The following is an 11,330-nucleotide window of genomic DNA, read 5'->3' on the forward strand; positions in this document are numbered from 1 at the left end:
GTTTAATTAGTTAACCACTTTTGTCAAAGTCTTTAATCCAATCCGAACCCTCACAAAATCAACTCCTTTTCCCATCATTATTTATTGACCCTGTATATATCCAAGCAAATATTGATGTAAGAAAATAAGCTATAAGAGTTTGACCTAAAACTCAAATTACTATTCATACTACTTGATTTCTTTTATTAAAAAAACAAAAGATTACAGATTTTCTTTTAATAAAAAAAGGTGTTTCAGAAAAATTTTAAATATTTTCGAACATATTTTTATATATTTTTTCTTTCAAATGAAAATATATTAATTATTTTGCTGTAAAAAGCATATTGCTTATATAAATAATAAAAGAAAGAGTGAGAGAGAGACAACACAAGTTGTTGTTGTACCAACGCGGTGGAGAGAATCTAGTGAGAGATTGCAACGTGGCCATAAGAACACAACAACAGCAATTATTAACGTATCTCTCTTTATTTATTTTCCTTTTCATTTCCTATATTTATTTTATTTTCGACAAAGAGAGAAAAAAAAAAGTAAAAAAGAAAAACAGTGTTGCTTCTCACCACCACCTACTCGATAAAACCTACGGAAACAGACATCACACCATATCTCTCTCATTCCCTTTAAGCACGCCTCTCTCTCTCTCTAAGAGAATATACAACAACCTTTTATATATATATATATATATATATATATATATATTAGTCCAGTATATATATAGGCTCTGGAACTCTCTCTCATTTAGCATTCACATGTTATATATGTATATAAGGTTTCATAGTTGAGGTTATATATCATCATGGAGGTTTTGAGATCAAGTATTGATCATCGTGTAAGTGAGCTGATACAACAAGAAGAAGAAGAACAAAAGTCATTATCATTATCATCATCATCATCATCATCATCATCATCAGAAGAAGAAGAAGAAGAAGAGCATTTTCATGTATTGGCTGTGGATGATAGTCTCTTAGACAGAAAGCTCCTTGAGAGACTTCTTCAGATCTCTTCTTACAAAGGTATATACGTACGTGTTTCTCTTTTAATTTTATATACATTTAATTATTTATTAGTAGCAGCGTCTATATATATATATATATATATATATATATAATGATGCCAAGATATATGATATGTCGTCCGACCGAATTATATAATAAATTAAGATTGAAACATGGCACAGTGACATGTGTGGATTCCGGGGACGAAGCTCTCAGATACTTGGGCTTGGTTGATGATGACGTGGACAGGGATTCTGGTGCCTCTACTTCTTCATCCTCTTCTAACTTATCACACTCATCACCACCACAAGAGGCAAGTTTCTCTCTCTCTCTCTCTCTCTCTCTCTCTCTCACTCTCTCTCTCTCTCATTAGATTAATCATAAGGTCTCTTTAACTTGCTTGTTCAAATTAATTATATATATAAAAAATACTCTATAACTTGGGGAATAATACAATTTTGTGAAGTAAAATCTTGGGGTGACCGAAAGTAGTTAAAAGAAAAAGAAAAAAAGGCCCAAGGACAAATTACCTTTTTAAATAAGATTTTCTACAGCTTTGGTCTTTTCTTTTCGCTATCTATGTTAGAGAACAAAGTTTTTATATATAAATTTACGTTCGCCTATTATGTTATCAACATAATACAGTTATACAGCACTGATCTGGTACGGTATAGATAGTATTCAAAAACAGAATCTATTTATTATATGGAACATGTGAATTGGGTTACACTAATTTGAAAGGATAAGAAAGAACGGTAACGACAAGTGAAAAATACGCTTTATTAATATATACCAATTCATTATCATAAAATTGAATTCAGGCAAGTGGGACCTCTGTGATCACAAAATGGGCTAAGCACATTTGAATAAATTGCTGAATGTGTACATAGAATAGGCCTACTATTTCTAATATTGCTTTCTTACCCTCTACCTTAATTTAGGGCTTTTTTTTACTAAAAAAAACTGAGGTGAATTTCTTATTAATTAAGATAAACTAATATTGATCATAATGCATTTTCTCTCCTGTCTATAATTTTGGTGTGATTTTATTTTTATAGTATGATAAACAGATAAAGCTGACAATAGGGACTTGAAACTATTTTTTTCTTCTTCTAAAATAATAGCGATTTTGACACAAATCTTATTAAATTAACGTCACTTTATCTTTTACAATTTAATGAATTGTCCTTTTTTTGCACAACTCATTTAATAAAAGCGATTTTCTTTCCGCAACTAATCCTAAAATAATAGCGATTTTGTCACTATTTTTTTCTTCTTCTACAATAATAGCAATTTTTAACTAAAATTTCAAATTTGACAGTTGTAATATTAAATGAGTTGTGCAAAAACTGTAATATCTTTACACTGAATTTTGTGACAAATCAGTCTCAAAATAATGTATTTCGTGAATGATTTTAAAATTTTGTAACAAATTAGTCACTAGATGAGAAAACGGTTGCGAAAATGTATTTTTGTATAAAATAATTCAATCTCTTGGTTTTAGTGATATATATAACTGTCAAATTAAAAAAAATATATATATTTTGAACATGGGTTTAATAATATTTGTATCACAATCTTAAAATAATAATCAAAGACCGCTGTGATTAATGATGATAGCATACGCATTCTCTCTATTCTCAGGGATCAAAAGTCAACCTGATCATGACAGACTATTGTATGCCCGGAATGAGCGGCTATGATTTGCTCAAACGAGTCAAGGTATACACAGCTCTTCATATTATTAATGATTTTTTTAATGTAATCTTTGTCTTTGAACTCGTACACATGTAACATCAGAGTTAACTAATTTGATTATTTACTATGAAAATACAACTTTCATATCAATCTTTTCTAGTTTGATAAACATCTTGGACTAATTTTCAGGGATCTTCATGGAAAGACGTACCAGTTGTGATCATGTCCTCAGAAAATGTTCCTTCCAGAATCAGCAAGTAAGTCTCTTCTTCTTCGTCTTTGCAATATTTTTATTTATTTATTGATATATATATATATATATATATTATATATACCTATATTAATATTATGTAATATAAAATAAGGATAGGTTTTTACTATTCATAAGAGCACCCAATCAAGTTTCCTCTCACTGCTGATATGGCCACATGTTCTAAGTAACTAACTTAAAATGAGACTTGGAAATAAAATAAAAAAATAAAAAAATCAAACTGAGACGTGATTATGGAGTCACCCAACTTAACCATATAATTTTCAATTTATCAACCCAACCGTCATTAATTTTGATCATGATCACTACCTATTGTATCATCAACTTAACCAATTTATATACTATTTTCCTCTCTCTTCTTCATCTTTTCGATCATTTTGTCAGCGGCCACCAATAATAATTAGATGGAGGATTCGATATAATTACACACCTTGTGCACGGATCCAGTTAATTTGAAGTATACATTTAGACAGAGGCAACATCAAAATACATAGAAATTACTGATATAATTATAATATCTAGATATAATATCTATTACGTGATCAGAAATAGTATTACTTAATCGTGTATTATATTTTTTTAACAAACTTTGACAAATAAAACTATTATTAATTTAATCGTGTAATATATTATTTAACAAACTTTAGTAAAAATATTATTACTATTTACCTTATAATAAAATAAAATACCCGCGTTATTTATATATGTATATATATATATATATATGTATATATATATATTCTTAAACATATATAGTAACATTGCATGCATAGACTAATTATAAAAAAAACATTATTTTATTAATAATTAAACAATATAACATAAACGGTCCATGGTATAATTTATAGATTCATTATTTATGTTAAAATAATTACAGGTGTTTAGAAGAAGGTGCTGAGGAATTTCTGCTGAAACCTGTTAAGCTATCAGATCTAAAGAACCTTGAGAGCTACCTTCTGAAGCCCTTGATTGACGATTATTGTGAAACCAAAATTATGGATGATAATACTAATAATACGAGTGAAGAGGAGGATGATCTAGCTGCCAAAAACGACAACGAAATTGATGTCGTAGAAAGTAAGAGCAGCAACGGAATCAGCAAGAGAAAGGCTGTGATGTCTCCAAGCCCTTCACAGAGAAGACCAAATAATAAAGTGAAAGGATTAGCTGTGTGATGTGAAGATAAGATAAGAAATCTGTACTGCTTTCGAACGGTGTCGTAGTCGCTTCCAAAATAAGTGTGTTATATGCGTAATTTGAGGGTTGTTTTCAAGTGTCACCGGTACAAAATAAAGTGTTCTTCTTTTTTTATTATTTTTTTTATTCATATATATATATATATATATACTTACGTAACAAGAATATGTCGTTTTGGCTGTTTAGTACTTGTGTCATGTGGTTTCGGATGGAAATGAAATGGGCTTTGTTTTTATTTATTTATTTATTCATTTGATCGCGAATGTTTCTTTTCTTCATTACGATAAATCACCGGTTAAATAATGCAGGCTGAGTATCTTACGCAAATTAAGAACATTTTATAAAGGTCTTTGGACTAATACCTCTCCTACCTCTAAATGACAGAGTCAGAAAAGCTATGAGACAAATTTGAAAAAACAAATTTAAGGGAGACAAATTTGAAAAACAAATCTCAGATGAGACTAATTTGTAAACTTTTAAGATAATTTAAAAAAATTAAAAATGGAAAAATGTGCATAAAAATAATTGCGGAGGGTCATATGACCCTTCTGCACCTCATGTAAATCCGAGCCTTCTTTCTACCACCCCTTTTCTAAAGATACAAAACGAATATTTTGCTATCTTACTCCGGTAAACAAATATTTTTTTAGAGGACGAAAAAGGACATACAATCAACTCAATACACTTAAATACCATTGCATAGGACTTAGTTTTTTTTTTTTTTTTTTTTTTTTTTTTTTTTTTTTTTTTAGTGTTTATACGTTGTATTATCAGTTAATTTTATGATAAACCGTTTTAAAATAAAAAAGGGTATTTATAAAAATTACAAAGTATGAAAATTCTACGAATTATCTAGAATATTCACTGGTCAGGTGTATATATACCCACATCAATACCTTATTTCAGATTTAATCTCTCAAATAATGTATAATATTTTTATTCTATGAATACTTCTATTTTGACAGTATAACTCTCAAATAATTTATTTACATTATTTTGACAATATTTTTCTTGTTGTTCACAGTTTTATCTTCTTTTTTTCTATTGTTTACATGTTTATTAGTTTTTTTTTTCCTTGTTTGTAGTTTATTAGAATAAAGACAAAATCATCTAAAATTTTAAACAAAAAATAAAAACTCATAGAAGGTTTGAAAATCTCAATCTTTAATGATAAATTGACATGTTTATTATCATTTGATAATTTATTTCTCATTTTCCACAAAATGCTAATTTGGACAAGTTAACTAATAAAAGGAGGAGAGATAATATTTTCTTATCCACTTTTACCCTCTTTTTTCTAATTTTTTTTATTTGAGTCTCGAATGTGTCAAAAAGTTTGGGGATTTTTTTTTAATTAAATAAATATGTGTGTGTGTGTGCGCGCGCGCGCGTCAACAATTAACACAATTTGTCGACGTAAATATGTCAACAATGACACCACTGGAAAGATTATTGATTTGTTGACATCGATATCTGATTCGTTGATTTATATATGTACAACACTGAAAAGTTTGTTGATTTGTTGACTTAGATGTCAACATGAATGACATGATTCATTGACACATATATGTCAACAATGACAATAGTGAAAAGTTGGTTGATTTATTGATATAGATGTCAACAAAAATCAATAAATAACATGAATTGCTAACATAAACGTCAACAAATGACATCATTTAATGACATAGACGTCAACAAATAACACAATTTGTTGACATGTGACCTTGCGAAAAATGTTCAACCATCAATAGAATATAGTTCTTCTCTTACTCCGAAAATTGAAAAGAACAATATTGAAACGCTTGATAAAGTAGGTATTAAGTAAAACAATATTGGATCACTTGATAGGCATTAAATAAAACACATTAAATAACCTCATTATAAGCCAAGTATTAAGTAACCTCATTATAAAACACTTGATAAGTGTTAAATAATTTGGTTAGAGTTGCATATTGAAAAGATTTGACATGTTGTTTGATCTTGTTCATGTCTCAATGAAATATATCTTTCTTTTTAGGCAATGATCAATATGTTCTTAGCAATATGTATCTTTATTTGATATGGCTGGGATGTCTTCCAAATTACATGGGAAATTTATTTTAATTGACTTAAAACCCAACAAAGACAAATGAAGAGGACCATACATATGTGTAGTGGATACTTAACAGAATATGAGAGAAAGAGAGAGAGAGATTCAGAGGCGGTTATAACTGTTTGTATTATTGACTGAATGAATGACTGAATGAGTACAGTTACAACAACGCTGAGTATATAAATACTGACTTGAGCTTTATGCACAGCCGTTCATCTGTAACTAACAACAAACTAACGGCTGTGACTTAAGCTGTACGCTATACTCTAATACACCCCCTCAAACTAAACATGAGTTGTGATGTTGAGTTTGGAGCTTAGAAACGCAAAGTGGGGTATCGTCAATGGCTTGGTAAACATATCTGCAACCTGTTCTGTGGTCGGCACATAACGTACTTCAACAACCTTCTGAGCCACCTTTTCTCTGATGAAATGCACATCCACTTCTATGTGCTTGGTGCGGGCATGGAAAACAGGATTTGAGGCTAACGACGCTGCACCTGTGTTATCACAACATATGACTGAAGGCCCTTGTGCTAATGCCACACCAAGCTCAGTGAATAGGGCACACAACCAGACTAGTTCTGACGTAGCTGATGCCAGGGCTCGATATTCAGACTCAGTTGAGCTTCGTGCAACAACATCTTGCTTCTTAGATGACCACGTGATGAGAGTGTTGCCAAGAAACACACATAGCCCACCTGTAGAGTGCCGATCATCTAGATTTCCTGCCCAATCTGCATCAGTAAACGCAGACAACTGAAGAGTGGGAGCAGCTGTGAAGTGCAGACCATAGTGTTGGGTGCCAGCCAAATATCTGAGAAGCCTTTTACACGCGGTCCAGTGTTTTACTGTAGGAGACTGAAGGAATTGGCTAAGCCTGTTCACAGCATAGGCTATATCCGGTCGAGTCATAGTTAGGTATTGCAGAGAACCAATAGTACTTCTATAAACAGAGACTTGATCAAAAACTTCATTGTCCCCTTTATGAAGTTTATGACTAGGACACATGGGTGTAGGACTTGGATTAGCACCAACCATGTTAGTCTTGATGAGCAGATCTCTCACATACTTCTTCTGTGTCAGACTCATGCCATGTGCAGACCTGGTTGCTTCAAAGCCAAGAAAGAAACTGATAGACCCTAGGCTCTTTAGCGTGAAGGTTTTATCCAAATCAGATATTGCCTTTGAGATCAGAGCCGGGTCATTACCCATAACCAAGATGTCATCTACATAAACAAGTAGGACAATACACTTTCCTCCATGTTTGTAGATAAACAGTGATGAGTCTGAGGTTGAACTGATGAATCCCCACTGAAGCAATGCTGAACTAAGTTGGTCATACCAGGCTCTAGGAGCTTGCTTCAAGCCATAAAGTGCTTTGTGAAGTTTGCAGACATGCAGTGGTTTGGATGAGTCTTCATATCCTTCTGGTTGAGTGACATAGACCTCTTCATGAAGCACTCCATTGAGAAAAACATTGTTAATGTCAACCTGCTTGATATCCCACTGGAAAGTAACTGCCAGTGTGAAGATAACCTTCAGTGTAGCTGGTTTGATCACAGGGCTGAAAGTCTCAAAGAAATCAACACCAGCTGTTTGCTCAAACCCTCGGGCTACCAAGCGAGCTTTAAGCTTGTTCAACGTTCCATCAGCATTCTGCTTGGCCTTGAAAATCCACTTTGTACTTACAACAGATGGAGCTTGAGAGGCTGGGACCAATGACCAAGTCTTGTTATCCTGCAAGGCTTTGAACTCTACATCCATAGCAGCCCTCCACATGGGATTGGTTAGTGCTTCACTGACAGTATGTGGTTCATCATCTATCCCATTACATAGAGGTAATTTAACATTAAAGACCCTAGGTCCAGATATTCCTGCTTTTGAACGAGTTGTCATGTTATGAGTGTTAAGGGATTGGTGTTGAATGACCGGATTTTGAAAGGACTGTTGGGTTGATAAGTGCTGAGAATAATGATTTTGAGGTGATATGGGTAAGACACTATGAATTTGTGGTCCACGAGGAGAGTTGTTTTGTTGAGTGGGATGATCAGCTATCTGAGATGAACTAGGAGATGTACTGGAAGTTAATTGATCAGGGGAAATACGTGAGAGTGACTGACTAGATGTGTTTTGAGTTGTGGGTGGGTTAGTTCTAGAGATCTGAGGTAAAGGCAGGGGATAGACACGGGTATGACTGGTGGACACAGGTTGACTTGATGAAAACAGTTCTTGGTAAGGAAAATGTGACTCATTGAACATGATTGACCGAGAAATGTAGACTCTACCTGAGCTATGTAGACATTTATAACCCCTGTGAGCTGGACTGTAACCAAGAAAAACACATACGGAAGACTTGAATCTGAATTTGTGTTGATTATAAGGACGCAGATAAGGAAAGCAAGCCACACCAAACACTTTGAGAAAATTAAAATCTGGTGGTATTTTAAACAGCAATTGGAAAGGACTTTTGAACTGAAGAATTTTTTATGGAATTCTGTTTATAGTATAGACAGCTGTGACAAAAGCATCACACCAGAATTTTTAAGGCATTTTGGCTTAGGACAACAGTGTGAGACCCATTTCTGTGATGTGCAAGTGTTTTCTTTCAGCGTTGCCATTTTGTTGACGAGTGTGAGGACATGATTTTATGTAAACAATGCCTAAGTGGCTGAGTAGTGGTCCAAGAGGCCTGTACTCACCCCCCAGTCACTTTGAAAGGCTTTTATTTTTGTGGCAAATTGTCTTTCTACATATGTGTTGAAACGTGTGAAGCAAGTTTGAACTTCTGATTTTGTTTTCAGAGGGAAAATCCAAGTGAAACGTGTAAAATCATCAACAAAATGGACATAATATCTGTAACCGTCCACAGAAATATCAGGAGAGGGTCCCCAAAGATCAGAGACAACAAGATCAAAAGGAGCTGTGGATTTTGTGATTAAAAGAGTGAAATTGAATTGATGCAGTTTGGCAACATTACAGTCATTACAGAAATTCAACTTTGACAATGTTTGAGTACACTTTACACTTTTCAGAACATGACTCAAGATATCTTTTGATGGATGACCTAACCTTCTATGCCATGTGTTTACATCAGCTGTGTGAGCATTATTGGACTCAGTAGTACAAACAAGACTCTGACTCTGACTTGGTACAATAGTATCAGACTCTCCACAACTACACTGGTTTATTGATGTAAAACACCTATGACTTGGACTACAATCAGAAAACAGAACACCACTTAGAGACGACACAAAGGCTTGAAGTTTTGGTTTGAGAGGCAAATCAATCTTTGAGATATCGAGTTGATACAAACCATCCTTAATTCCTGCCACCAGAAGAACTCTCTTCGAATCCTTGTCCTTGATAAGACAACGATCATGATAGAATTCAATCAGAATTTTGTTATCCTTGGTGAATTTTGATATACTGATCAGGTTTTTAGTTATGTGAGGAACATGAAGGATATTGTTTTAAAGGCAGGTTATCTTGTTTGGTCTTTAGATGTGAACTACCAATATGTAAAATAGGAAGAGACGTACCATTACCAACTACCAGCTTGTTCTTGCCTTTGTAGTCAGAGTTGATGCTGAGGTTGCTTAGATCAGAAGTCACATGATGAGTGGCACCACTGTCTAGAAACCAGTCTTGAGAGGCCTCTTCATCTTGACCTGACGCCGTGTAGACATGAGGTTGCTGCTGTGACTGAGGTGAGTTTGCTGAGTTCTGACTCTGCTGCGGAGTAGATCCTTGGAACTGGAGGTCAAACCTGTGGAAGCATTTGAAAGCCAGGTGACCTATGCGGCCACACAGTTGACACATCGGCCTTGAGTTACTGTTGGAGTAGCGTCCTCCATTTCCTCTTCCACGACCTCTTCCTCGCCTGCCTCCACCATTGTTTCCTCTCCCACTACCGCGATGTGCGAGATTTGCCATTGGTGTGAGGTCAGCTGTGGTTGAGGAGTTGAGTGCTTCAATTCTCATCTCTTGAGATTGAAGAGCAAACTGAACCTCTGATAGACTGAGATCATCAGATCTACTAGTCAGATTGACTACAACTGACTCATACTCGGATCCAAGGCCACCAAGGATGTATAGCACCAGATCACCATCCTTGATTGCCGATCCAGAGTAGCTTAGATTTTCTGCAATTCCTTTCATCTTGAGAATGAATTCATCAATACTCATGCTTCCTTTCTTCGTAGTCTGGAGTAAGAGACGTAGTTGAAGAACTCTTACTTTCGAGGTTGTCTGAAAGATCTAGCCAAGAGTTGACCAGACATCTGAAGATGTGAGGCACCGATTGACATGTCCAAGCATGCTCTCCGAGATCGAAGCAAACAGCCAGCTCAAGAGAAATTGATCATGACGAAGCCAGATTACATACTCTGGATTAGGAATTCTAGTTGCAGCACCAGTTGAATCAGTCGAATTGAGAAATTGAGGCGGAACATGTACTGATCCAAATAAGAAACCTTCAAGTCCATGAGTACGCGTGGTTGACAAAACCTGAGAACTCCAGAATTGGAAATTGTTGCGATCCAATCGGAGCGTCAAAGGATTCATATGAGGAACATAGTTCTGATACGCTTTGATCGGATTTGTCGAGCTTTGAACTTGTGGATCGGTGTACATCTGAGGTATGGATTGATTCGCCATTGACGTAGCTTGAATTGCGATCGAAAATCTAGATCTGTTTGAGTACTAGCTCTGATACCATAACAGAATATGAGAGAGAGAGAGAGAGAGAGAGAGAGATTCAGAGGCGGTTATAACTGTTTGTATTATTGACTGAATGAATGACTGAATGAGTACAGTTACAACAACGTTGAGTATATAAATACTGACTTGAGCTTAATGCACAGCCGTTCATCTGTTACTAACAACAAACTAACGGCTGTGACTTAAGCTGTACGCTATACTCTAATAATACTAATGACAACTACTGGACAAAATGACCACCCAATAATATATACAGATTAATTTCGTAAATAATCTGTCTGGTGTAAATTTCGTGTGTGTGTGTATATATATATATAAATATATATATATATATATATATATACACACACACACGAAAT

General features: G+C 34.4%; 1 protein-coding gene across 1 annotated transcript; it reads left to right on the top strand.

Moving 5' to 3' along the window:
- Nucleotides 1–595: 595 nt before the first annotated feature.
- On the top strand, nt 596–4,405 carry LOC149391684 (two-component response regulator ORR9-like). Its single transcript, XM_089619041.1, has 5 exons — nt 596–1,010; nt 1,175–1,305; nt 2,637–2,714; nt 2,880–2,947; nt 3,839–4,405. The coding sequence occupies exons 1-5, from the start codon at nt 794–796 to the stop codon at nt 4,134–4,136; spliced, it is 792 nt and encodes a 263-aa protein (XP_089475167.1). The 5' UTR covers nt 596–793; the 3' UTR covers nt 4,137–4,405.
- The last annotated feature ends 6,925 nt before the right edge of the window (nt 4,406–11,330 follow it).

The sequence above is a fragment of the Urtica dioica genome, chromosome 7, assembly GCF_054948205.1.
Source record: "Urtica dioica subsp. dioica isolate 48M chromosome 7, U.dioica_male_clone48M_v1_H2, whole genome shotgun sequence".
NCBI classification, from domain to species: Eukaryota; Viridiplantae; Streptophyta; class Magnoliopsida; order Rosales; family Urticaceae; genus Urtica; species Urtica dioica.

Excerpts from the sequence above, each read along its gene's own strand:
- LOC149391684 (XM_089619041.1), top strand. The coding sequence starts at position 794 with ATGGAGGTTTTGAGATCAAGTATTGATCATCGTGTAAGTGAGCTGATA. Across the intron at positions 1,306-2,636 it reads ACTCATCACCACCACAAGAG|GGATCAAAAGTCAACCTGAT; the intron begins GCAAGTTTCTCT and ends CTCTATTCTCAG. Across the intron at positions 2,715-2,879 it reads ATTTGCTCAAACGAGTCAAG|GGATCTTCATGGAAAGACGT; the intron begins GTATACACAGCT and ends ACTAATTTTCAG.